The 27,274-nt window shown below is 51.0% G+C and overlaps 1 protein-coding gene across 1 annotated transcript; it reads right to left on the reverse strand.

The window, feature by feature from the left end:
• Positions 1 to 1,980: 1,980 nt before the first annotated feature.
• GPI (glucose-6-phosphate isomerase) lies at positions 1,981 to 26,752 on the reverse strand. The gene is made up of 18 exons (XM_037137063.2): positions 26,540 to 26,752; positions 25,432 to 25,522; positions 25,043 to 25,111; positions 23,542 to 23,661; positions 18,542 to 18,625; positions 18,264 to 18,410; positions 17,431 to 17,502; positions 16,909 to 16,953; positions 15,554 to 15,607; positions 6,541 to 6,601; positions 6,069 to 6,112; positions 5,786 to 5,938; positions 4,663 to 4,792; positions 4,454 to 4,530; positions 2,925 to 3,053; positions 2,652 to 2,727; positions 2,501 to 2,567; positions 1,981 to 2,402 (listed from the first exon to the last, which is right to left on the reverse strand). Exons 1-18 carry the CDS (start codon positions 26,659 to 26,661, stop codon positions 2,264 to 2,266), a joined length of 1,680 nt encoding a protein of 559 aa, XP_036992958.2. The 5' UTR covers positions 26,662 to 26,752; the 3' UTR covers positions 1,981 to 2,263.
• Between the last annotated feature and the right edge of the window lie 522 nt (positions 26,753 to 27,274).

The following is a 27,274-nucleotide window of genomic DNA, read 5'->3' on the forward strand; positions in this document are numbered from 1 at the left end:
TAAATTTTCAGGATGTTAATTGCTGCCACATTCTAGAATCCCAGAGGCAATTTAACATCGAAATCAACAATTACATCATTGCAGAGTCCTTGGAACAATGTAACAAAAAAGTGCTTACGCTTGTGACTTGAGGGATCCAACTTAATTCATGATTTTCTAGGGTTTGGATTACTTGACAAACTCACACAAATCAACAAATTACAACAGTTTATATGAGGAAATACAAAATTAAAGATGTCGAAAGCTGCTTTAATCTCACACTGAGGAGCTAGCTACCTGTTTGTGATGGTTAACTTTTCGTGTCTGTCAGCTGGGCTAAGGGATTCCCGGGTAGCTAGTAAAATATTTTTGGGATTGTCTGTGGTGTTTCCAGAAGAACATTTGAATCAGCAGGCTGAGGAAGGATGAGTGCCCTCCCCCGTATGGCTGGGCATCAAGAGCTGGAATAGAACAAAAAGGACGAAGGACAAATTCTCCTTGAGCTGGGACATCCACCTTCTGTTGCCCTTGGACCTCTGAGCTCCTGGTTCTCAGACCTTCACTCTGCGATTACCACCAGCGGCTCCCCCAATTCTTAAGCTTTCACTCAGACTGTGGTGCACCCTGGCTTCCCTGGTTCTTCTGCTTGCGGACAGGGTATCATGGGACTTTTCAGCCTCTATAATCACATGAGCCAATTCCCACAGTAAATCTCAAATTACTATACAGATATCACGTTGGTTCTGTTTCTCCGAAGAACTCAAATTCATACGTTGTACAGCAGAAACGACAGGCAGCCGTGGGACACTTAAGTGGAAGCCACGAGTGATGACAGTGAGACTGAGGAAGGGCAGGAGAGTAAGAAAGGGCAAAGTGACCTGTGGCCAGTTGTCATGTGCCACTTGCTCCTGCATAAGACATGAGAACTGGCAGCTGGCCTCCAGCAGTGGCCCCACTGCTAAGAGATCTTTGTGAAGCCAAGTTAACCGCAAGGTCTGCCACCTCAAACTTTTCCTGTCTGCAGACTTTTTTGTAACAGAGGAAGCGGTTCTGATGGCTAAAGACTTTCACTTTACATCAGCTATATTAAGAAAGGAGGTGGGTCAGTAGCAGCATAAACAGAGCTCAGCTGTCAAAGAACATGTATCACCTCTGCAAAGGTGGGATGAGAAGTGGGCATTCCCTTCTGTAAGTAATAAAAGTAAACCTACTTCACCAATAGAAAGATGGGAAGTGCTGACAGTTTCCAGGCATCATTTAAAGTGGACATCTGCACCTATATAATCACTTTCGAGAACCACAATATTCACTGAGACTAAGGGGCTGCAGTTTGCCTTCTTATAGGAGCAAAAAAGTATGAATCCTGGTTTTCTGTCTTATGGCAGGTATGTGACCAAGCCAGAGGACAGCTCAGAAATGGGGGATCCAGGAAAAAATGGGCTACACACACCCCGGCTGGCAGCAGGTTCCCTGAGTGGATTTTGTTTTCTGGGCTAGGGGATAAGTCCTGAACACTCAGGTCTAGCCTTCTCATCAATTCTGCTCATCACTCTTTAAAACTCCTTTTCTGCTTAATGAGCCAGAAATATTATTTAATAACATGAATAAAAGATAAAAGAGTAGTCTGTTAAAAAATCCTTTTTTCCTGCTTTATAAAAGGAAAGAATTACCTGGGCCTCTGGCCAGGTGATGGCAGTCACCCTTGCTCCAGGATTCACCACAAAACAGAGGTGATCTCAATTTGGTTTTTGAAACCATCCAGTGAACAGAAGTATACAATTCCTCCAAAGTCACAGAGGTGAGGAGTGGAAGACAAAGAGGTTTGATTACAGAGGCCAGGTTGCCCTTGTGACTCTGATTGGGCCCCACCTCACTCAGTCTCCTCTCAAGGGACCACCCTCCATTCTGGACCTGCTCACCACCTACAGTCAGGCCTCAGTCAAGGCACATCACCCCACCTACTAACTCTTGCATAAAGCACCATCTCAGGAAGCAAGAGGCTGAGCTTACAACCTCCTTTGTGGCATCTTTATTTTTCTACCTGGCACAGGAACAGTGTGAACGTGGGTCAGAAAAATCACTTGCACTGAAACACTCCAGCTAATTGTAAATCACAGGGGCGAGGACACGGAGGGTGGGGTGGCAATTCCAGACCAGCTTCCTCCAAGGACTTGTGGTCTAAGACTGTGACCAGAGGGTGCTCTGGGTAGGACCATGCAGTGCAGACTCTGGTGAAGAGGGACAAGGAAGACAGTCACAATGGGGACTGCAGCCCAGCATGGGTTTATTGGCTTATTATGGCTTCACGCTCCTGCTTGATGAAGCTGATCAGCCCATTGGTGGAAGAATCGTGAGAGGTCACTGGGCTGTTGCCATCAAGCTCAGGCTCAATTTTCTTAGCCAGCTGCTTTCCCAGCTCCACTCTGTCAGGAAGCGGAGAAAGAATGGGGTGAGGAGGGTTCTCGCATTGGTAGTAAAATGCAAAAGCATTCCCCACCCTCTCCTTGAGTCAACAACTCACCCCCATTGGTCGAAGCTGTTGATGTCCCAGATGATGCCCTGAACGAAGATCTTGTGCTCATACATGGCTGCAGAGGTGGCAGACAGTACACATTAGGGCCCTACCAGCCCCGCACAACTTTCCCCAAGCCGGCAGGACCTTCCCCACTCACCAATCAAGGCTCCAAGAATAAATGGTGTGAGCTTGGTGAACACAATAGAGTTGGTTGGACGATTTCCTTGAAAGACCTTCAGAAAACACCCAGGGATATCCTCCAGTTAGTGGTGATCCCTAAATCCTCAGAAGGGAAGCCCATCCTGCCCCAGAAGCTAGGATAGGTAGGTCTTTGAAGACAGCCCCTCCTTCCGTGTAGGACAATCCAGGCAAGCCACGAGTCCCTGCCTCGGCCCCCACTCCAGGATGCCACCTGACGCCCCGTGCTGACCTTGTGCGGCAAGAGCTTCTCCAAGTCTTCCGGACTCTTTCCTGCAGCCTGAAGCTCCTTCCGAGCCTCCTCCGTCGACTTCCCCTTCATCAGAGCCTCAGTCTGGGCCAAGAAGTTGGCCAGGAGGATCTGATGAGAGACATCCAGTTATGTTTGGAAGTGCTGCCTGAGCTTTAAGCAGAGGGACAGACCGCTGGCCCCCACTCTAGAGCTCGCTGGATCATGGGTGGGGGCAGCAAGGCACATCTGATGACACTGGAAAGTAGCTGACTACCGTATAAGGAACAGGTACTACTTGCCAAGGGCCCTGCTAAGAGCTTCACTGACATATGTTCAGATCTTGAGGAGGAAAGGCATCACATCGCATAGTTGAGCCTCAGTTTCCTCAAGTGAACAGCACTGCCTTGCAGAAGTATGGAGGAGAGGAATCTGACTTCAAACCCAGGTCCCTGAGTCCAAAGGTGGTGCTCATGGTGACCCGTGCTACTCTGCACACCTGAGGCAAGGCGTGACCAGTTTTCTTCAAGGACTTTGTCAGGTGAAGAGCTGGATGATTTTGCCATTTGCTGCTGTGGTAGGCAAGACCTTGGTTCCATGATTGGTGCCCCTTGCTGTTACACCTGTGTGTTATGTTATGTGGCAAAGGGATTTTACACATGGAATTAAGGTTACAGACCTTAAGATATAGAGATTATGCAGGTGGGACCAATGTAATTATATGGGCTTTTAAAATATATATATATTTTATTGATTATGCTATTACAGTTGTCCCATTTCCCCCCCCTTCACTTCCCTCCACACCCCCTCCCACCCACATTCCCCCACTTTGGTTCATGTCCATGTGTCATACTTATGAGTTCCTTAGGTTCTACATTTCCCATACTATTCTTACCCTCCCCCTATTTTCCACCTACCATCTATGCTACTTATTCTCTGTACCTTCTCCCCCTCTCTCCTCTTCCCACTCCCCTGTTGCTAACCCTCCATGTGATCTCCATTTCTGTGGTTCTGTTCCTGTTTTAGTTGTTTGCTTAGTTTTTGTTTTACAGTGTGGTTGTTAATAATTGTGAGTGTGCTGTCATTTTACTGTACATGTTTTTATTACCTGGGCTCTTAACGAGCAGAAGAGGAAGGCAAATGAATCAGTCAGAGATGCTGAAGCAGAGGCGGCAGGATTGAAACTTGAGTGGGACTCAACCCACCACTGCTAATTCTGAGATGGAGGGGACTATAAGCCAAGGTGGCTTTGAGAAGCTGAGAGTGATACCCCAGCCACCAGCAAGCAAGGAAACTGGACCTCGGTCCTAACCCGAGCAGAGACTCAGGAGAGTCTGGTGGACTTGGACCCATAGAAACTGAGGTAACAAATGGGCGTGGTTTTAAACCACTAAGTTTGCGATCATTTGTTGTGGCAGGAGTAGAAAACGAGTCTCACTGGTGACCAGTCCATCAGGTCTTAAGAGCGTTGGGTGTAACGTGAGCCTAGGAAAGTGTGAGGAAGGTCTGGATGGGGGCATGAGGGGTCTTACCTTGTGATGCAGACCCTTCCTTATTGGGTGCTGAGTCTGGACTGGGATGAGGAAGTCACAGGGTATCATCTTGGTGCCTGTGAAGGGCACTGTGGTCACCCAGGCGTCTACCCTAGCCCACCGGGGAGAGCACTGACCTAATGGACAGGCTGCGGTGGCATTCCCTCTCCCTTCCAGCAGCACCTGTGCCCAGGCCAGGTGGGCCCTACCTTGGTGGATGAGCTGGTAGAAGGCATGCTGGCCATTGGTCCCTGGCTCCCCCCACACAATGGGACCTGTCTGATGGTCCACACGGGTGCCGGACTTGGTGATGTACTTCCCATTGGACTCCATGTCACCCTGGAACGGACAGAAACCCAGCCCTCTATCTGCAAGTGTGCTCCTCTGCACGCCGTGCCCAACTCCTGCCTGAAACGTACCAGGCATACCTGCCCTGCCCGGGCCCTGTGAGATTATCTTTTTATCTTCTCTCACCCGTGAAGACACAAGCTCACAAGCTTTCTAGCTTAGACTACTCTGCAGGGAGGAACCGTGACCAGGAGAAGGTGGACATGACAGTTCTAGAAGACCTCCTTAAGAGCAGGTACTGACTTCAAACCCAGGTCCCTGAGTTTGAAGAAAGATTTTGTAAAATTGTTCACAAAATCTTCAACTGATTTCTTAAGGGAGAAGCAGGCCAGCGTTCAGAGTGTGGAGCCTTTGAGGGCTGTCACCCCAACTAGGTCTGGGCCTCAGGGTGTCTTTGCCCCGCCCTCAAGCAGAGGACTCTCCTCCAGGTGTTGGTGAAAGTCCACTGTGGCTGCCCAAGGGCTGCAGGGCAGGGGCCGGGATTGTGCTAAATGAAAGCAGGGACAGATGGGGAAGGGCTGCTGCCCACAGCAGAGGCTGAACTAGGAGAGGCACTCTGGGCGCTCTGGAGACTCCAGGAGAACAAGAGGCACCACAAACTGGGGGTGAACTTGCTTTCCTGGGGGGACAAAGGCAGTATAAGCCATTGGCATCCTGACATGTGGCCCCACCCGAATACAGGCACACGGAGTGATGTCCAAGGAAGAAATGACCCAGCTGAGAAATATGCCCAGAGCCATGTCAAAGCCTGACTAGCCAGAGCACCGTGATAACCAGTCATGCCCCTTCCATGCAAGTCAAACTCAGCTGACCCTCAGATCAAACAGATCCTGGATGCAAATATTCACCATGAGACGAGGAGTAGAGGCAGGCCTTGGTCATGCCCAAGGGTAATGGGGAAAAAGCCACTGGAGGTACAGGAAGCTGGGTAACTGGGCTCATGGGCCTCTCAGGCCCCCCCAAGGCCTGTCTGGCAGCTGGTACCTGCTGGAAGTAGGCGGCAAAGCGGTGTAGGTACTGGTCATAGGGCAGCATGGCATGTGTCTCACACCCAAAGAAGTTGATGTACCAGATACCCAGCAAAGCCAGCAGGACAGGGGCGTTCTTCTCCAGGGGTGCTGTGCGGAAGTGCTGGTCCTGAAACGAGAGCAGGTGGGTGAGCACTGAGCAGCTGCCAGGGAGGGAGGGGGGAGGGGGAGGGGAGGGAGCTGGACTAGCTGTCTGTCTCTGGCCAGCCTGGGCAAAGAACACGAGCCTCTGCACTTACCATCCAGTGAGCCCCCGAGAGCAGCTGCTCGAAGTTGTCAAATCCTGTGACACAAAAGCAGCGTCAACAGAAATGGCTGTGCCCTAAGCTCTCCTGGCAGTGGGCACAGCTTCTTCTGGAACCGGGGAAAGGCTGGATATGGGACCAGAAGAAAGAGGACCTGGAAGGAACTGGGCCTCTCTAACCACAGCCAGCTCTGAGAGCAAAGGTGGATCTAACTGCGTCACGTGGGAACAAGGTCTTCCAAACCCTACTCTGGGAAACAAACAGGACTGCAGTTGTGAGGGGCACAGAGCATGGCCAACCTGCAACCCCCAAAGAAAACTCAGTCCATCCTTCATGACCTGAAAGAAATGTACCAGGCCAAGGGAGGCGAGGCCAGCAGCCTGTGGGGGCAGGAAGATGCTCAGTGATATGAGACCATCCAACCTGAGATTTTCAGCATCATCTTCCAAGCCGTAAACACACTCACCCACGTGCAGAGCAATTGAGAGTCCAATGGCTGACCACAGCGAGTAGCGTCCTCCTACCCACTAAGAGAGACAGGAAAGAGTGCTGAGGAAGGGTTGGCACACCCGCCCCCCTCCCTCCTGATGCCCCCTTAGAGCAATGCTCTTCCTCAGGTGCGGCTCAGAGAGACTGGGCCCACCCCGCCTCTGGCCAGGTGCTGGGACTAATCACAAGACCTTACCATGACTGGCACTGTCTTCTCAGACACCGAAAGACCCAGTCAGTGCCTTTTACCTGTGCCAGGTCCAGCCTCTTCCAACACCGCCAGACCCAGAATCTCATACCTGTGCCCCATTTGGTTTCCTCAGACACCGACAGACTCAGTGCCTCATACCTGTGCCAGGCATGGCCTCCTTAGACACCGACAGACCTGGCCCCTCCTACCTGTGCCAGGCCCAGCCTCCTCAGATGTAGACAGACCCCATGCCTCATACCTGTGCCTTGGACACTGACAGATCAGAATCTCATCCCGGTGCCTGGTCGTGCCTCCAGAGATACCACCAGACCCAATGCTGCATACCTGCGCAAGGCATCTTCAAAATCTGACAGGCCCTGTCTCATACCTGTGCCAGGTCCCACTTCCTCAGACACCAACAGACCCAGGGCCTCTCACCTGTGTCTAGCCTCTGTGAGCACCGACAGACCCAGCACCTCATCCCTACACTTAGCTCACCTGCTCGGACACTGACAGATCACGACCTTATACCAGTGCTGTGCTCTGCATCCTCAGACTAACGGGTTCAGCTCCTCATACCTGGGCTCAAGCGCACTTCCTTGAACAATGACAGGCCCACACCTGGCCTTGGCCCCATCTCTCAGATACCGAGAGACTCAATGCCTCAGACCTGAGCCTGGCCTTGCCCCTTCTTACAACTAACAGACCCACATGTTAAGATACTGATTCTCGAGATACTGACAGGTCCCGTGGCTCATACCTGGACTTCCCTGATTGCCTGAGCCTCAGCCCCAAGACACACAGAGTACCTTTTCATGTACCACTGCAGACTCCACTTTGTATCACCAGAACCCTCAGAACTCCGTTCCCATCTTCCTAACTATGTAGGGAGCCCCTAGCACATTCCTAGCATAGGAAATGGAAAATAGTTCATGGGAGAGAAAGAGGTAAATGAAACAATCATGCTAATAAACGTGATAAAGAGATTCAAGAGTGTGGGAGAAAGAAAACACAGTACAGATAGTTATGAAAGGAATCTGAGGGGTGCCTAAGCACAGATTTGAAGAACAGGCATCATACAGGGAAGCAGGGAGAAAAAGCATTCAAGCAGCCAAAACAGCAGATGCAAAGGTCCTGTAGCAAGAGCAGCCTTTTCTCAATAGTGAGAGAATGAATCTCCACAGAAAATGCTTTGAGTGACTTCTCACTCTTCCAAGGACAGTCCAAGGCTAGTACCATTCCAGATGCAAAGGACAGATGCTAATTTGATTACAGTGGATGGGTGCCTTAAGGCACTAGAGCTTAATTCTCCACCCAAATCCACTGAAGCTGGCCAGGAGGAAGCACAGAACAATCTAGAAGATGAAGGAAGGTATGGGGACTGGAGGGGAGAAGCTGAGAGGCAAGGCTGGAGAAGAAAGAAGTCAGAATGGGGTGAGAATGGAAGCAGAAAACCACCCAACCCCCAGTGGTCACCCAGAGAATGATGCTGCCCCGCAGGGTGCAGATTCAGTGGGTTCAACCAAACAGGAGGAGTCCGGAGGATTCGAGAACAAGTGTGGCCCGGAGGTTTCTGCCTCAGGTAATCAGGTAAATGCGGGAGCCTTCACTGGGAATGGGTCCGAGTGTGGGGGAAACTTACCTCACAGACACAGTTCTGCTGGCCACACCATGCCTGACACAGGCTCTCAGATGTCACCAGACTCCAGTCCAGAAACCAGACTGAGCAGCCAGCCAGCACTCAGACAGACAGATTCTAGGCTGCTGACCTTGGCTGAAGCTAGGTCATCAGATCTCACTTTTTTGGACAGCCCAACAATGCCAGTGACTGATTTGAGCCTCTGAAACCTCAACCTGCAGACGCAGATCTCTAGAGCCCACCTATACCTCCAGTGGGCCTCGTAGACCACACCTTATAGATGTAGCTCCTCAGTCTGTTCAACATTCTGTGCCTCACCTGTGCCCCAGACCTCGCTTTACCTGACAAGGTATAATCCTGTCTTTTCCTCTCCTGAGAAGTCAGACCCTTGCCTCCAACACTACAGACCACACCTCAGACTCTTCATAGATCCTTACTCCTCTGCCACACCCTGAGCTCTTCCCAAGGCACCTGACCAGGATGCTGACCCCGCTCAGAGTGTTCTATCTCTTACCTGATCCTAAGGGTTCTCGAGATCTTGCCAGGCAGGCCCAGGTACACATACCTAGAGCAACTGTCTCTTCCTTGATGGCAGCCCCATACTACCCACCTACCCATGAGCAACCCTACCACTAAAGGTTCCACCTTCTCAGGCCTCATCAGCCACACCGATTATGCATTCCTGGGCCAGATCCTGCCCACTCATTTTGCCCAACAAGCCCAAGGATGCCACTTTGCACCTGAATCCAGGTGGCAAGAACCCACCTAAAGATCACATTTCTACACCTCTGCCCACGTGACCCTAGATCCATGGACTCACTGACAAAGCCAGGATTGGGCGTGGGTGCAATGGCTTCCCCTGGGGGGGTTAGCTCTGTCTGTGTTCTACTGCAGTCCTCATACTGCAGGGTTCTACACCTGTCAGAGGCAGGAGCAAAACAGCTCAGCTAAAGGACCAAGTTTCATGTACCTGTTTCAGCCTGCATCTCAAGCTGTAGACCCAGGTCCACCTCCCTGAGCCCAACTGAGACTACTCACATCTTTTCTGGAGAGATCCAGCTTTATCTACATGGGCTCCCAGGCCTATCCTGAGAGACCCAAGTCTACATCCTACACTTGACTATGATCTTCCAGAAAGATCCTATACCACCAACACTAACAACCCTTGCTTAACTTGGGCACCAATACCTCAATGAGAAGTCACAGACCTCATCAGACATGAACATCTCTGCACACCTGGGCTCCACAGACCCCACCTGAGCGACGTAGTTCTACCTACTGTGACTAGCACATGCTCCTCAAGCCCAACCTGTAAGACCTGGGCCAACACACCTGAGCCAAAACCATGCTCCAAGGACTTCACCTGCAGGATCCCAGTATACTTATCTCTAGCTCCCAAGTTCTTGCTTGAGAGCCTATCTACCTACCTGTGTCTAACTTTGGCCCCTGAGGCTCTTATAAGCCCCACAATGCTCTGCCTGACCTAGAAGGCCGCTGTACCCTAATGCTTGAGGCCTCACTACTAGGAACCAGGAGTACCCACCACCTGAAATAGTCAACTCTACTTCCCTGTGTTCAACCCTAACTCCTTAAGCCTATTAAGACATTGCACTTGGCAGATGGGTAGGTAGGCAGATTACACTTTGTCTACCTACCTTTGACTCTGGTTCCTCAAACCACATTTGGTAGGCCAGCTCCACCCAACTTATGGATTGATTCTGGGGCCTCAGACTACACCTGATAATCCAGCTCTACCTTGCTGTGTTTGACCCTGGCTCCCTATACTGTACCTAGTGAGCCAGTGCTTGGCTCCTCAGATCACACCTGGTTGAATACTTCTACCTACCTATGCCTGACCCAGGATCCTCAGGTGGCACCTGGCATGTCAGCTCTGCCTACCTTTGCTGGACTTAGGCTCCTCCAACCACAACTGGTGGGCCAGCTTTACCTACCTATACATGACACAGGCTCCTTATACTGTACGTAGTGGGCCAGTTCTACTACCTGTGCTTGACCCTGGGTCCTCAAATAGCACCTGTCAGACCAGCTCTGCCTACCTGTGCTTGACCCTAGGCTCTCCAACCTCATCTGACAGGTCAGTTCTATAAATCTACTGACCTTGGCTGCTTACACTGCAGCTGGTCGGCCAGCTTTACCTACCTGTGCTTGATCCTGGGTCTTCAGACAGCACCTGTCAGACCAACTTTGCCTGCCTGTGCTTGACCTAGGCTTCTCTAATCACAACTGGTGGTCCAGCTCTACCTACCTATATGTGACCCTGGCTCCTTATACTGTACCTAGTGGTCATTTCTGCCTACCTGTGATTAACCCTGGCTCCTCAGAGCTCACCTGGTGGGCCAGCTCTACCTACTACCTGTACTTGACCTTGGCTCTTCAGACCACACCTGTGAGCCAGCTCTACTTACCTGGAAATGACCCTGGCTCCTCATACTCTACCTCGTGGGCCATCTCTGCCTACCTTTTCTTGACTTTGGCTCCTCAAACCACATTGGGTAGGACAGTTCTACCTACCCATGCTGGACCTTAGATCCTCAGACAACATGACAGCCAGTTTTACCTACCTGTGCTTAACCCTGCTTCCTCAGACCAAACCTGGCAGGCCAGCTGTATCTATAGATGACCGTGGCTACTTACATTGTAGCTTATGGGCCAGCTCTACCTACCTGTGCTTGACCCTGGGTTCCAGAACACTCATGGCAGGCCAGCTTTGCTTACCTGTACTTGACACTCATTCCTCAGACCTCACCCGCTGGGACAATGCTGCTTACCTGTGTTTGATACTGGTAAGCGAGTATCAAGTGCTCGCAAGGAACATATCTGGTGGGCCAGTTCTATCTGCTTGTGCTTGCTACTAGCTGCAAAGACTCCACATGGTGGGCAAGCTTTGCCTACCTGTACCTCATCTGCTTATAGTTCATCAAAGGCATTCAGTTCTTACCTGAGCTTAACTGACTTTTAAAATTTTACTCATCGAACCCAGTTTAACTTGCCCTGATCCTGGCTCCCTAGACCTCACCTGGCAAATCCTGGTCTACCCACCTGTGCCTAACTCACGCTGACTCACCCAAAGATACAAACCTGTGCCAGATGCAGACTCCACAGATCTCACCAGAGAAACTCAGTTCTATATACCTGTACCTGGCCCCAACTCCTCAACCTCACAGGACAGGCAGAGATGCAGTTTTATCTGCCAATCTCAATCTTACCTGAAAGATCCAGATCTACTCACTGAACCCAACCCCCCAGCTCCTGCCACCTCACCCGACAGACCTCGCTCTATCCACCTGCCTTCGCTCATATTCTCAGAGGTCATCTAAGAGATTCAGTTTTTTGCAGATGAGTCTAACCCTGGCTCTACAGGGCCTTACCTACAAATCTGCTCTACCTTCCTGTGCCTGAACTCACCTGTGAGACAGAGTTGGATGAACCCAGCCATGGCTTCTCAGGTCACCCTACCTCTGCTTGCCCTTGGTTTCACAGACATTACTTGAAAGACTCAGCTCCGCCCAGCTGTGCTTTTCCCAGCTACTCAGAAGTATAATACAAACCAGGGCCTTGACTTTACCTGTTCAAGCCCCAAAAATACTAATCTATGTATCTCACCTCAAATCCTCCAACCTTACCTGACAGACCCACTTCACATACCTGAGTGAGACCCAGAATTCACATCCTTCCACATGGATGTTAGTTCTACATCCCTTTGCCTTACTTCAGCTTTCGATCTTTCCCCAAGGAACCGGGACTGCTGAACTCTTCGGTGTGCAACACTACTCAGCCCTCACCTGAGGACAAAGTTCTGACCTCGTCCTCACCATGGTCTCCACCTGACAGACTCACCTCTGTCTCTGCCTCTCTTTGGCTCCAGTGTCCTCACCTGACCAATCCAGTTCTACCTAAATGTGCCTAATCTTGGCTTCTCAGGCCTCTTTAAGACACCTAGTTACACACACAACTGAGTCCAGTTGCTGAGACCTCAGACAGATGTGGCTCTAGAGACCACCCCTGGCAGACGCCAGTCATCCCTTATTCGCAGTTTTGCTTCCTGCGATTTCAGTTACCCATGGTCAACCATACAACAAAAATATTAAATGGAAAATCCCAGAAAGAAACAATTTACAAGTTTTTAACTGCACACTGTTCTGAGTAGGGTGAGGAGATCTCATGCTCTGTCCTATCCAGGATGTGAAGCATCCCTTTGTCCAGCATAACCACATGGCAGACGCTCCCTGCCTGTTCGCCGCTTGTAGCCATCTAGGTTACTACATCGACTGTCATAGCACCAGGGTTCTTATGTTCGAGTCACCCTTATTTTACCTAACATGACCCCCCAAAGCAAGCGAGTAATGCCTATAATTCAGGTATGCCAAAAAAGCCATAAAGTACTTCCTGTAAGTAAAAGGAGAAAATTCTTCTCTTAAAAAAAAAAAATGCATGCTCTGAGGTTACTAAGTGCTATGGTAAGGCCAAATCTTTAATCCATGAAGTTATGATGAAGAAAACAATTGTGAAGGGTGAGTGTCGTACAATATGGTATTTTGAGAGAGAGAGACCACATTCACGTAACATTTGTATAGTATACTGTTAGAACTGTTCTATTTTATTATTGTTATTAATCTAAAATTACTGTTACTAATCTCTTACTCTCCCTAATTTATAAATTAAACTTTATCATAGGTATGTATGTATAGGAAAAAACAGTATATATAGGGTTCAGTACGATCCAGTTTCAGGCATCCACGGGAGGTCTTGGAACGTATTCCTTTAGAAAAGGGAGGATTGTGGCACAAATCTAACCTGACCAGACAATTCCCTCAGAACTGACAGATTCCTGGCTGCTTACCTGGGCCTAAGAGAAACCTGGTGAGAGCCCGGTATGCCACAGTGTCTGAGGGACTTGCACCTCAGACATATCTTGCACACAACGGTCTCTAGACCTTGATCTACCATGAGCCTCCTAGACCATGACATACTGATGTAGCTCCTCAGCTGGTTTACCTGCCTGTTCTTTCCCAGACCTAACTCTCTGGTCCTCACCTTTTACCACCAGGTGCACTCCCACCTCTCTCTCTCATGTGGACTCCTCAAACCCCACCCCAGCCAGATTCTGTGCCACAGGCCATGCCCTGGCCTGGTTATGGAACCTTGAGCTCTGCCCTGTACGGCCAGTCAAAGAGCCACTTGGCTGCCCCGGCTCAGGGCACTTTCCTGTGTTTGTTTTATCTGGAGCTCTAATCACTGATGCTGACTTCTCAGAACTGATTAGAGAGGCCACAATGCACATACCTGTACCAAGCCACAGATCTAAACCTCAACTCACAGATCCAGATTTAAATGTCTCGATGCAACTTGGGATGCTCAGACCTCACTTGACAGAGCCATTTGTAAATACCTGTGTCTCCTCCAGAATTCAAAGACCTGTATCTTTTACCTGTCCTGGCACCTCCTAGAACTCACCTGTACCTGTACTGGTTCCTCTTCAGACCTCACCAGGAAAAATTAGCTCTTCAACGCATGCTGACTCGCTGATCCCTGACACAATTTACTGCCATGCTCCTGCCCGATCCCAACATACGAAGCTGCCCGATGACTTACCTCAACAGATGGGGCCTCACTTTCCATACCTCTGCCAGACTGGATTCTTCCAATCCTACCTCAGAGCCAACGCAATATCCCTATGTCTGTCCTGACTTCTCTGCCTCACCTGAGACACTCTAACTCCAGAAACTTCACCCGTCCCTGTTCTTGGCTCCTCAGGCGTCGACATCTCAGTTCAACATTATACACTTTTAGTGAACCAGGCCACTGTCTAGACAGGCCCAGGAGGCCTCCACTGTGCCTGGATACTCACTAGCCAGCCAGAGCCCCATGTTTCTATGCCCAGGTGTCATTCCTAGGCCTTACCTGAGAGAGACAGTCCTCTGCCTAAGCCACACCCCATCTCATCTCTGCGTGCTGAGTAATTACGGGCACTGAAAACCCAGATTGGGACACACGCTGCTCTGCTAGGCTCCCTGGCTAGCAGGAGCACCCACACGTCCCTGACCACCATTCATTCAGGCTCCAGGTCCCGGGGCGGAGGTGAAAGGTGCCTCCCCTCCTTTGTCAGGCATGCAGCGTTTGTTAGAAGCTGCAGTCTTTCTCCACAGGGCTTCCTTGTCTGAGCCACTGGATGCAGAAAATGACTTGAGTGACTTCTCAATTCTTCCAAGCATGGTACACAACTAGTTCCATTACAGAAAGAAGTTAACTCATTACACACAACAGATGCCTTAGGGCTTAATTCTCTCCCAGACTCCTCAGCTTTCAGAGCTTGCAAAGGTTACGTTTGTGAATAATGCCACCGTGCAAAGAGCTTCCAGTCTAAAGGCCTGGAAACAGTCCCAGGGGGATCAAGCCCTCGTTGGTCATGACCTCGTCTGCCGGGGTCATGCCCACTGCACTCACAGCACCACACCCTGCACTGGACCCCGGAACCCCAAACCTTCCCTGCTTTCCACAGCCAGAGTCCTTCTCACACCACTGCTGCTCTCAACCACAATGCAAGGACAGCTCCTGCCCACTGCTTGGCACCAGCTGTGGCTCTAGCAGAGATGAGTCCATGGGACCACCCGTCACTTGAGTGGCCTGCAGCTCTATCACTCAGTCTAGGTTTGCTCTGCAAGCTGCCTGGCCAGGCCCTACCCAGGCCTGGTGCCTCCCCTCTTTGCCGCCCTCCAGCTGCTCCGGCAGCATCTTTCCAGGTCTGCCTGGCCATGCCCCCTGCCTCTGCCCTGGCCCTTGGCCTTTTCAGATTGTGGCTGTAGTTCCTGAGAAAGGTCATCACTGAGAATAACTCAAAACCTGAGCTTCCTGAGGCTGGTAGAGGTAGCTCCAGTTACCCCACTGTGGGTGCTGCTGGCAGGCACCCAGGGGACTGTCACCATGGCCTCGCAAACTTGGCCCACCCTTGGTGGAAGTGGAGCTCTCTCATCCTGACTGGGCTGCTCCTGCCCCACAAGCCTCTTGGCTCGTCTCAAAGCCAAGCATGCAGCAGGTACTCAATAAATGTTGCCCTGACCCCACGGGCCCCTTAGCTGTGCTCACTGGTCATGACTTAGCAAAGGACACATAATTAACCCAGCATCAAGTGCCTTTACTTACATCCCAGAACTCGAACATGTTTTGAGGATCAATTCCAAACTCCTTCACTTTGGGCTAAAGGGACAAAGGGAGAGGGAAAGAGGGAAGCACGTATTAGCTGGGCAAGAACAGGAGCTCCAGGGTAAAAAGGGTTGTGCAGTCCAAGCCAGGGAGCACCCCCACCTTCCAAAGAACCCCAGATTGGGCAGGGCTGCAATAGCCTAAGAGTCCAGGACAGGGACCAAGAGCTTTCATCCTGCAAAGCTGGACATGAAGCCAGCTCAAATCCAGCACGCCAGTGGCTCAGCACCTGGGAGGACTTCCTGCTGAGGGGACTGCACACCCAGTATGAGGACTGGACCTACACACCGCTCTGGCAAGACCTACCTACACGCCTGTCAGGGTACCAGACTTACCCCCGAGGACATCTGGGAAATGAAACCTAAGACTGGAACCGAAGCCCTGGCAGGGGCTACCTCCCAGGCCAGGGCCACACAGCCAGGACACCTGCCCAGCCCTTCCAAAATCTGGGTAGTGACTCTACCAACGAAGCTTCTGCGGACGATCAATCCTATTCCTCAGGTGCCCCAGTCCCCCAGGCAGAAATGCCCTACTAAGCGATCTGAGCTCCACCTGCAGGAGCCAGACAGTCATGCTGCGGTCAGCCAGCCTAAAGATGGCTTCCTCTCTCCCCCAGTGGGCAGGTCAGCAGTGGAGGCAGGAAGAGGTGGAAGGAACAGAAGGGAGCAGTGAGGAAGACCTGGGTGTGGTTCCAACTTTGTCACAGCCCGGTACCAAGGCCATCGCACAGCCAGTGCTCGCAAGGTTTGCCACGGTTGTTCCTTCTGGAGCTCCCTTACCCCTACTGGCCCCAGTTGGCCCACCCTACCTTGCATAACCTTTGGTCAGCCAGACTGTGAGACCTGGCTGGCAGGTGACCCGCATTCTAATCCCAGAAACTACTGGGCAAAAAGTCACATCCCTTCATTGGGGCCAACACCCTTATGTAAGAAATGAGATGCAACCCCCATCCCTGGCCAGCATTCCCATTTTTGGAGAGGCTGGTGGCAGGGCAGCACAGGCCTGGGAGGTCATATGTCTACAGTGTTAGGCCTCAGGGATAGATGGGGTTGACGCAATCTCATTGGCTACCAAACCTCACTGGAGCTGCAGAGACTTGATGGGAGAATGTAGAAAAGACAAGGATAGTCTGTGGCTCATGTGCCTCTTAGGTGACTAACCCTCACACCCCATCAGCCGAGCAAGATCCCCAAACCTGTGAGCCACATCTTGGCACACATATTCTGAAAGGCCACGCCCTTGGCCAAGGCAGGCCCTTCCTGGGAGGCAGTCTGGGGACCCACATGGATACTCACCGTGTTGGTAGACAGGGCAACAAAATGCTTCGCAACAGCTGAAGGCTACAAGAGACAGAGCCAAGTTACACAGAACCCATTCCAGGGGTCCTCCCAAGGGACAGAATACTCCCATCTCCAGAAAAAACAAGTTTGTGTTTCTGAGGCTGTTCAAGGAGCCCCACCTCAAGGTCAAGAGGACACAGGGGCCAGAGGCCAGCCGGCCCACATTACCTCACTAGCATACAAGGCCCAGGAATGGCCCTCCCCATAAAGTAGGTGTGGCCAGGGATAGAGAGGATCCCACAGGACCAAGGGGCCTTAAAAGAACCCCCAGCCAATTAGAACAGGTTCTGCTACATCTAGTATGTCTGTAGCTGGCAAAGCCAAATTTCTTAACCAGAAAAGTCAGGCACCAGAGAGGCTGCCTCCTGTTACACAAAAGGGGCTACAGGACTGGACTCAGCCACTTAGGTGGATGGGCAACCCCTCCCACACGTCCTTCCTGGCCTACAAGCTGCCCACTGCCCACCCACCACTCACATCCTTGGCCGACTGGAGAAGCCAATCCTTTGCTGTCTCTGCATTCGTGATGGTCTCCTGGGTGGTAAAAGTCTGCAGCCAGAGAGTACAACAGTTGGTCCCAAGCTCAGGGCCTGTGCAGCCTTGAACCAGGGCTCAGCAGCAGAGGCTATGTAGGTGCCCAGTTGTCACAAGGAGCAGTGCGTGACATCACATAACTTCTACCCAACACATCCACAAGGCCATGATGACTGGCTGTGCTGGGCTAAAAGGGGCCTGGAAGTAGCAGCATCGCCCTGTGATTCCAGGACTTCACAACCAGAGGGAGGGCAACCCTAGTAGGAGCCACAATCTACCCTCCGTCCCCCAATCCCTGCCACAGCTCAAAGGCCGATCATCTTCCATGAGAGGGGCTACAGCCAAACCTGGACCCCCCTTCAGCCCAGGCTAGGCTATAACTCAGAAGCCAGATAAAATTCTTATTATGTTGTGTGCATCAATGAGACTGAACAGCATAAATGACAAGAACAAAACGCTTCCATTATCTGAGCATGGCTCTGGGATCAGAAAGGAGCAGACACTGGGGACAGATCTCTAAGGATGACAACAGTCCCAGGCTGAGCACAGATCCCACAGCGCGAGTAGGTATGGCCTGAAGACCAAGATTCAAATTGATCAGTCCAGGCTTTCTTCAGGTAAACAGTTTGCTCCCAGACAAGGAACCTTCTGAGGGCAGCTGCACTAACCCGATTCACAAAGCATAGTTCACTCAGACGTCCTGGGGAGGGTCCCACGCCCTGCCCCCACCCCAATACACACACACAGGAGAGCCAGTCTAGGTTTGAGGCCCGTACCTTGGAAGCAATGATGAACAGGGAGGACCCAGGGTTCAGGTTGGCCAGGGTTTTGGCTATGTGGGTCCCATCAATGTTGGAGACAAACCAGACCCGGGGGCCTCCTGAAGAGTACGGCTTCAGGGCTTCAGTCACCATGAGGGGTCCCTGTGGGGAGATGCAGCATCAGAAAACAAGACTCCAGGGCCAAGAGGCAAGGACAGCCAGGTCACATCACTGGAAAAACCAAGGCTCTAGATGGGACCCCTCTCCCCATCCCAAAACCGTCCTCTCCTTACCAGGTCCGAGCCACCGATGCCAATGTTGATGACGTCTGTGATGGACTTGCCTGAGTAACCCTTCCACTCACCGCTGCGGACGCGCTGGTACAGAGCAAGAGATGTGATCAGCCCATACCCCTCAGGATAAGCTGCTACTCAGAAACATCATTACTTCTACATCCTTACACCTCAGTCCTAACTTCCAGGCCCTTGCAGGGGCCTATTGAGTGGCAGATCTCTGCCACACTCAACCCCAGCTATTTCATCACCAGCAAAGTGGGATGACATCCCCACCTCGCAGAAACATTATCGGGATTTATAAAACAAGGACGTACTTTCAACAGAACCCAATACATCAAAGACCAAGAGATGTGAAATGCCAACCACTGTGACTGGTCTGTACTGGAAAAAGAATATTGGACCAGTAGCCAACCTCCGCATGGACCTCCATGATTCTTGCCTCCTGGGTATTCACACCCCAGCAGAAACCCAGTGCTGAACAGGGCTGACCTGTGCACCCCTTAGGATGCTGCGGACATGACGGAGCGTGACTTCAGAAGCTGGGGCATAAAAGGCCTCGCAGGTTCAGCCTTTCTTTCCTGTATCACTCACTTTTGGTGAAGCCATCTACTCTGTTATAAGGACACACAGGACATCACAGGAAGAAGCCCATGAGGCAAGGAACTGAGGTGTTTTTCCAACAGCCAGGGCAAATTCACCAACCATGAACAAGAGCCACCCTGGAAGAAGATCCTCCAGAACCCGCCAAGCATTCAGATAAGTGCAGCCTTGGCAAACATCTCGACCACACCCTCAAGAGACCCCTAAATCAAGATCAACCACTTAAGCCACTTTATAATTTCTGACCCATAGAAACTATGTGAGATAAATGTTTACTGCTATTTTAAGCCAAGTCTGGTGTAATTTGTTATATAATAATAAATAACTAATGCACACTTTGATACCAGAAATCTACCAAAGTAGAATATTGCTGTAACAAAACCCAAAAATATGTGGGCGAAAGCTAAAAGAACCTTGAGGACAGAGTTGGAGAAAGCCTAAAAAAACACTGGGAGAGACAGTTGGCGGAAGTTTGACAGTCCTCAAAGAGGCTGCAAGGGGGAAACATTATTGGAAACCAGAGGAATCCTCGTTGTGCAGTGGCAGAGCTGCCTGCTCCTACGTACGAGCTGGATGATCTAGCTACCGAGATTTTGCTGTATTCAATGAACTGCCTGGATTTCAGTGCTCAGAGTAAAAATACAAGAGGAGAAAAGTAAGGTAAAGGAAAAACTTCTAAACAAAAACAAGCCAGGACTGCTGGGTTGAAAATTCCCAGCCTCTCCAGCAAGCGAGTGATGCTAAAGTTAAGAGACAGCTTCTTGGCAAAGACCAAATGTGGGGCACTGTCACAAAAGCACATTATAAAGACAAATCTGAGAGTGGAGCTGTGAAACCCTTTGTTAAGACCTCAGAAAAAGCTAAGGCTATAACATGGAGAGCCTTTTGGTCAAAGATAAGGCTTGTAAGGAGCTCAAGAATACTGTCACTGTGGTCTCAAGAGAAGGACTTATCTTTTTTTTTTTTTAATTTATTTATCTTTAAAAGGGAAGGGAAGGAGAGAGGAGGAGAAATATCAATATATGGTTGCTTCTGGTGTGTCCCCTGCTGGGAACTGGCCTGCAACCCAGGCATGTGCCCTGGCTGGGAATTGAACCGCAATCTTTTGGTTTGCAGGCCCAAGCTCAGTCCACTGAGCTACACCAGCCAGGGCTGAGAAGGACTTATCTTGAAGAAATTTGTGGGTATTGCTTTTGTCTAATGGAGTGAACTCCCCCCATAATCTTCATAGGAGTTTTCATAGGAGACCCAGAGTTTTTAAGATACTCAACTTGGACTAAAAGGGACAGAGATGGTACAAAGGAAAAAGAAGCCTTTAGATACTCACATTTCTACAGGCAATAAGCAGGCTGAGAGAACTGTGCAGTTGCAAAGTACCTTTCACGTAAAAGGGATAAATGAAGGCAAAGCCAAAATCCCTAAGGAATGATTCCCAAACCTTGAGTTTAGCTAACCTAGCAAAATTGCTTTGGACCGATGGCTCCTGTATGCCTCCCATTCCCCACCCCCTCCTTTTGAAAAAGACTTATCCTAACAGTTATCATATGCTTATCTCATTATTGTATTTTGGGTATGTGAGGGGGTAAATAACTTGTCTCTTTAATTCACACATCTTCAAATCAAAAGGAACTATATTTATGCTGTATTGAAAGAAATTCAGGTATTATATACCTGTACCTAACTTAGGTGATGAGGTCCTTGACTTCTAGCTGATACTATAATGGGATATCACCTCAGAAGGTGAGAGGGGATACTTTGCATGGGGAAGGAACATGACGAATCACTGGGAGCCAGAGGGCAGAGTGTGGTAGCCAATTTCCAAGTTGGTTTCCAATGATCTTTACCTCCTGGCATTGCATTCATGTCCTTATGTGGTCCCCTCCCACTAATCACAGCTGACCGGTAAAACCAAGAGGGTATCACAGAAATCAAAGAGTACAATTTTATATGCCAGCTCTTAAAAAACCTTGAGGCACTCTGGATCATTCGCTCTGGGGAAAATCAGCTGCCTTGCCATGAGAACCCTCAAACAGCCTGTGGAGAGGTCTATCTGCTGAGGAACCGAAGGCTCTCAAAACCCAGCAGTAATTGCTAGGGAGCCACTTGGAAGCAGATCCTGCAGGCCCAGACTTTAAATGAGTGCAACCTTGCCCTAGCCAGTAGCTCAGTTGGCTGGAGCATTGTCCCGATGTGCCAAGGTTATGGATTTGAACCCTGGTCAGGGCACATATGAGAATTCAACCAATGAATGCATAAATAAGTGGAACAAAAAGTTGATGTTTCTCTATCTCTCAAATCAATTCACTCAATCAATCAGTGTAACCTTAGGCCAACATCTTGACAACCTCATGAGGCCTAATGAGGCAGAATCAGCCGGCAGAGACACTGCAAATGCCTGATTCACACAGATGTTCATTGTTGTTTTTAGCTGCTAAATTCTGGAGTAATTAGAAGACCCAGCAACTTTTATTTTTGCTTTAAATAATAAAGTCATCAACCTACGAAAAATTTCCATCAATACAGAAAGGTAGTAAGTCACACATTTTCTCAACCTTCAATCTCACCATTACAGTTCTGTTATAATAAAGCGTCTCAGAGGGTGAAGTGTGTGTATCTTTAATAAAATCACACGTATGCTTTATTTGACCAGATGATATTTTACAACATGTGCCAATTCTGTAACTTCCTCTTTAAACTTCAGGGTATATCCTGAACAGCACAGCAGGTCAATGCCACTGTAGCTCCCTAATTCCTCATGGTGCTCCCTAAGTCCTACAGTATATGAACATACAATTTTACTGAGCAGTCCCCTCTGATAAATGAGCTCAGGTTGTTTCCAGTTTTTGCCATGACAATCAAAGTCATGGCAAACGTCCTCACCCAATCTCAGCAAACGTTTAAGAGCACAGCCATGGGGAGCGTTCCCCAGCATGGAATTGCTGCCATTTAGCAGCTTTTTTATACTACAAATAGGCCATCAGTCTGAGTCAGGTACTCCAGCAGCCAGCCGTAAGGAAGGGCTTTCCTGGAAACAGCTTCCCAGACAGCCAGTGGCACATTCTCCACAGGACATTCCTGAGCTTTCTTTCTTTATTTTTTAGAGAGAGGGGAAGGGAGGGAAAGAGAGGGAGAGAAACATTGATCGGTTGCCTCTTGTATGCCCCCAACCTGGGACTGGGCCCACAACCCAGGCATGTGCCCTGATCGGGAATTGACCTGTAGACCTTTCACTTTTCAGGCCACATGCCCAACCAATTGAGCCACACCAGCTAGGCCTGAGCACACAATGATTGATTGAACTTCTAGAGTAGCAGGCTTCCCAGGCATGTCAGCTCTGCCACTCAAGCAGATAGGTGGAAATGCCCTTCCTTACACCCAGGGGACTTCACACATACCAACCACTGTTAAGGAACATTCTGGAAACCAGATTCCCATCAGGATCCCAAGCCTTCCTCACCCCGGGAAGTGCTACCCATTCGGCTGCCAGGCCTCTAGGACTGATGTCCAGATGACCTCCTGCCATTTCAGGTCTGAAAATGGCTCTTAGCCAAAGCAAGCAGACTTTGACCAGCCACACGTGGGCAACTGCTGCCAGGTACAAGCTGACCAGAGCCCAGATTATCGCTCCCAGAGCACACATAATGAAGGTGCATAGACCAATATGCCCACAGACGTCGCCCTTGTACTCCAGGCTCGAGGACGTCTGCCACCCACTGAAGAATCACTTCTGGGAAAGGCACCAAGGTGAGTGCTGATGTGGTGAAACCTCTCGCTGGTCTGAGCTGCACCTCTACGCCCCCAGCACATTAGCGCTGACATAGGGACATCCGTTACATATTTAAAAGTACAAGTGAGCTGCAGCACAGCAGGTGAAAATGAACCTGTGTGTCTGTGTGGGTATGCGCATATTTCCAAAAGGAGATGACAGATGTATACGCACATGCAGAGGAAGCCTCTGCAGAGTTGTCTAGGGGTGTGGACAGGGAATCTGAAAACATTCATTTTATCTAGTTCTAGAGTAGGCAATAAAGGCCATGACTAAAGAGATTACAAACAGCCAGTGTGTTCCCCACTCTCCCATCCGTCGGGAGCCTCACTTTTCTTTTCAGATCTCAGCCGCTGGCCAGTTTGACCACGCGCCCACAGGCGTCTATGGCTCAGGAAGAAAGCTGCTCTACTGCTGCCAGTGGGGGGTTTCCTCAGAACAGGGTCAGGGAAATTTGTGCACCAGCAGAGACCCCAAGGGCTAGCAATCTCACAGACCACTCACGCCTCGGGCTGCAATGAGGGCTTGAGTGCTCTATAAGGAGAGTGGAGGGGTGGCCCACCAGGGCCCCCAAATTCCCAGATATATGTATACATCCAGCTAAAGGCAAGTCCAGCCCAAAGTTCCTTACCTGACAGAAAGACTTCATCTTCTCCAGGACCCTGTTGACTTCTGGCATCACATCCTTGCCATCCACCAGAGTGGGCGTGTTTGACCGGTTCCGCAACGCCACGTGCAGCACTGCCCGATTCTGGGGACAAGAGTCGGAGTGAGAAGATCCCCACCCCAGGGCAGCCATACTCCCAGATGGTCATGGAGCAGGGTGGCCCCGAGAGTTGGTTTGGTCCCCTGAGGTTTCTGTCAGCACCATGGTTTCATACCGAGAACCCACTGTGTGCTTCCAGAAGTGGAGGCTACCCTAGGCCCCGGAAAGGTAAGGCATGTGCCACTGCCTTATGTGCTGCAAACAGTGACTAGGGGACAGAGACTGGAACCAGCCATGAATAGGCCCCAGGGACCACAGTTATTCAGTGCATGAAAAGCCAAGGAAAGAGGAACACAGAGGTGACAACACAGGGCAGAGATGAGCAATGGCTTCAGAGGACATGGGCTCGTAAAGCCTAATGCTGGCTCATCTTCCTGATGAGAGTACACAGTATTTGCTGGCATCTTTTGAAAAGTGACCCCAGCCCCTTGAATATAAGGCAGTGGCAACTCAAGCTCCCCTTAACAAGCAGCCCCATCTCCCCAAATGCCAAAAACACACCAGACCCTAGTCTGTGACAGGTGCCAGGCAGCTGCTGCCTTCTCATGTAAGAGCAACAGTCTCATCAAGCAGAAGCCAGCAGAGGAGTCCTTGAGGGAAACATATCTAAAAATACCAGGTAAGCAGGAAAAAGATGATCTGGGGACTCCAACCCAGGGAGAGGCTCGCTACCCTGCCCCGCATTCAAAAGGCAAATGCACCCGTCCAGGAAGCCCTCCTAGATTTCAGCCTCTCTCAGCCTAGCCCAGTAGTGCAAGACAGGTTGTGTTTGAATCCTGGCTCTGCCTCTTAAAGATATGACATCTTGGATAAGCAACTTGACCTCTGAGCCTCAGGTTCCTCCTGTGTTAAAGCAGGATAATATTCTGAGGTCTAGCCTCTGAGTGCTCAGTGATTATCAGGCCTCCAGGCTTCCACAGCCATTCAGGCGCAAGGCCCCCAAAGCCTGACCTTACCACTGCTTCTTATGACTCCTACCACTGAGGAGGTTGATCTTTTGCCACAAGATTCTTCTTTTTACTAGTAAAACTTGCAGCAAAGCTGCATCCAAGTTAAGTTCTCCAAGTATGCCTTGAGAAGCCCTCTACCTGCAGGCTTAAGATGTGCTCTCCCCAGGCAGACATGGGACCCATCCACACTCCCCAGATCCAGACCATCAGTCCTGGGGAAGACACCCACCAAAGCTGGGTAACTTGCTGGAGAAAACAGGCCTTCAGGCCCTTGTTAAGCAAAAGTGTTGCCTAAGAGGAGGGGTGAAGACACAGTGAGGCTAACGGTCAGTGAGGCTAACAGTCAAGTGAACTCTAAAGGGAAGGAAGAGGCCCCGGAGAACCTGAGAAATCTTGTGCCACCCAAGCCCGCTCACCTCAGTGAAGTTGATCTTCTCACCAGAGAACATGTGCTCCCGGGCAGCCTCCACACCCCTGGACTTGGCCTGCAAAATGAAGACACTAAGGTCTAGTCCCACCCATGTTCACCAACAAGCTCCCAAGCATAAGACCTGGTGCAGCCCCAGGTGGGGCCAGCAGATGCCCACAGCCTGGTACCACCCCCTCCCTGCCACCACTGCCTAGGAAGGGTCTGTTCAGAACCTGAGCCCAGGCCAGGAGCTAGGAGCCCTGCACTGACACACGGGCAGTTTCTGAGGTCCACTGAGAAGGAAGTACAGATGCTCAAGGACGTGGGGCTCCCAGGAACCCAGCTTGCCCACCCTTCCATGGGACACAGGCCAAGCCTCCCACAGCAGAACATTACCAGGTCCACCAGCATCTGCATCACACCTTCCGTCACAAGGTTCTTGGAGTAATCCACCAGAATACGTCCACGGTTGGTACTGAGTGTCAAGCTACAGAAAGATGGCATAAGCCATTCATCACCACCCCAGGTTTCCCCAACTCCGGCCTGCTCCCAGACCTGAACTACTTAGGAAAAAAAATCCTTCTTGTGCCACACCCCAAACAGGCCTCAGCTGCCCAGCACAGAGGTGGTGTCTGTCACCAGCCTGCCCACCAGGTTGAATGGCAGCAGCGGCAGACTGAAAAGGGCCACCCCTTGAATGAAGATGCATGCTGTCTCTGGGTGAGGAGCCATTCCTCCCCTTAACTGGGCTGGGGGATGGGAAGACAGACAGCTAGGTGCACTCCCCCTCCCCAGCGAGGCTTCCACTGTGCAGCTCAGCATGCTCATCGAAGAGCCCAGATGACAAGGCTGGCCATCAGGGACTTCCACCCTACAGCCCCAGACCACATCTGCCCAACACACCTGCAAAAGAGCACGCTGGGTCCCATTCCGGCCACCCCCCAAGATGTCCTCTAATAGGCGCATTTCCATTTCCTGGTCCTTCACAAGTCTCTGGACCTAGCCTCTACTGCAAGAATCACGTCCTCACATCTCCACCATTCCACCAGGCTCCCTGCAATCCCCCGGGCCTGCCCCACCCCGACCGCACCCCGAAGATGGTCCCAAGCTCTCAGCCAGGAGCGAGAAGGGATGGCCCTTCCCCGCCTGCCGCGTCAGCAAAGGCCCTCCGCACAACAGCCAAAGGAGTCCCTTCTCGCGGGGGCTGCACGGTGGCGACAGAAGGAGGGTGAGGGGAATTTTCCATGGACATTTCCAAGGGGCCCACTTCTCAGGACCAAACAGCCCCGGTACCACCGGCGAGCCCCGGAACCTGCTTCCAAGGAGGCGTCAAGGTCGAAGTGTGGCCTGAGTCCTGATCCGTGGCCTGCGGCCCCCATGGACCGCCGGTCCAGCCCCCGGCCCGGGCCCTCACCCTGGACACCTTGAGCGGGTGTACTGCGGGGCGGATCCGCGCGCACGGATCACGGCCTGCACGCCCCGCCGGCCTGTGGCCCGCGCGCACCTGAAATGATTGAAGCGTTCCTTGTCCCCTTCGAAAAGGCGGCGCAAGTTGAGGTCAGAGCCATGCTCACGGTACCATTCCTGCAGCTTCTGGAACTGCGGATTCTTGGTAAGCGCGGCCATGGAGAGAGGAGCTAGGAGCACTGGCTGGGACGTGGTCTGATGCACGAGAAGAGCGGGCGGCAAGCAGCTAGCGGGGTCTGGGAGCAGCGGTCTTTATGGCGCAGGCGCCTGGACCCGCCCCGCCCCGCCCACCAGGCCACGCCCTCAGCGCCCTACGGAAGACTTTGGCAGCAGCGTGGTTCTGGGGCCTGGGGCTGGTCTCTCCCTACAGCAGGGTGGTTGATTACTTGTGCTGCCCTGCAGTGATCCCTGCCTGGGTGTGACTGAGAGACAGAGGCCCAGCTCTCCGCGCCCAGGCTTCATTCGTTCATTCATTTAACACAACTCTGAACAATTCCCATGTTACAGGTGGTATTCCAGATGCTGTAGAAACATAAGTGACATTTTTAAAAAGATTTTATTTATTTATCTTTAGAGGGAAGGGAAAGGAGATAAGGAGAGAACTATCAATGTATGGTTGCCTGTCTTGAGTCCCTTGCTGGGGACTGGCCTGCAACCCAGGCATGTACCCTGACTGGGAATCGAGCCGCCATCGTGTGGTTTGCAGGCCCGCGCTCAATCCACTGAGCTACACCAGCCAGGGCCATAAGTGACATTTAAATAAGTAAAATAT

The sequence above is a fragment of the Artibeus jamaicensis genome, unplaced genomic scaffold (genome assembly GCF_021234435.1).
Source record: "Artibeus jamaicensis isolate MK-2021 breed Jamaican fruit bat unplaced genomic scaffold, CSHL_Jam_final contig_589, whole genome shotgun sequence".
Classification (NCBI taxonomy): domain Eukaryota; kingdom Metazoa; phylum Chordata; class Mammalia; order Chiroptera; family Phyllostomidae; genus Artibeus; species Artibeus jamaicensis.

Excerpts from the sequence above, each read along its gene's own strand:
- GPI (XM_037137063.2), bottom strand. The coding sequence starts at position 26,661 with ATGGCCGCGCTTACCAAGAATCCGCAGTTCCAGAAGCTGCAGGAATGG. Across the intron at positions 18,626-23,541 it reads AGATGAAGTCTTTCTGTCAG|CGCGTCCGCAGCGGTGAGTG; the intron begins GTAAGGAACTTT and ends GCTCTGTACCAG. Across the intron at positions 4,531-4,662 it reads CTACCAGCTCATCCACCAAG|GCACCAAGATGATACCCTGT; the intron begins GTAGGGCCCACC and ends TGCCCTTCACAG.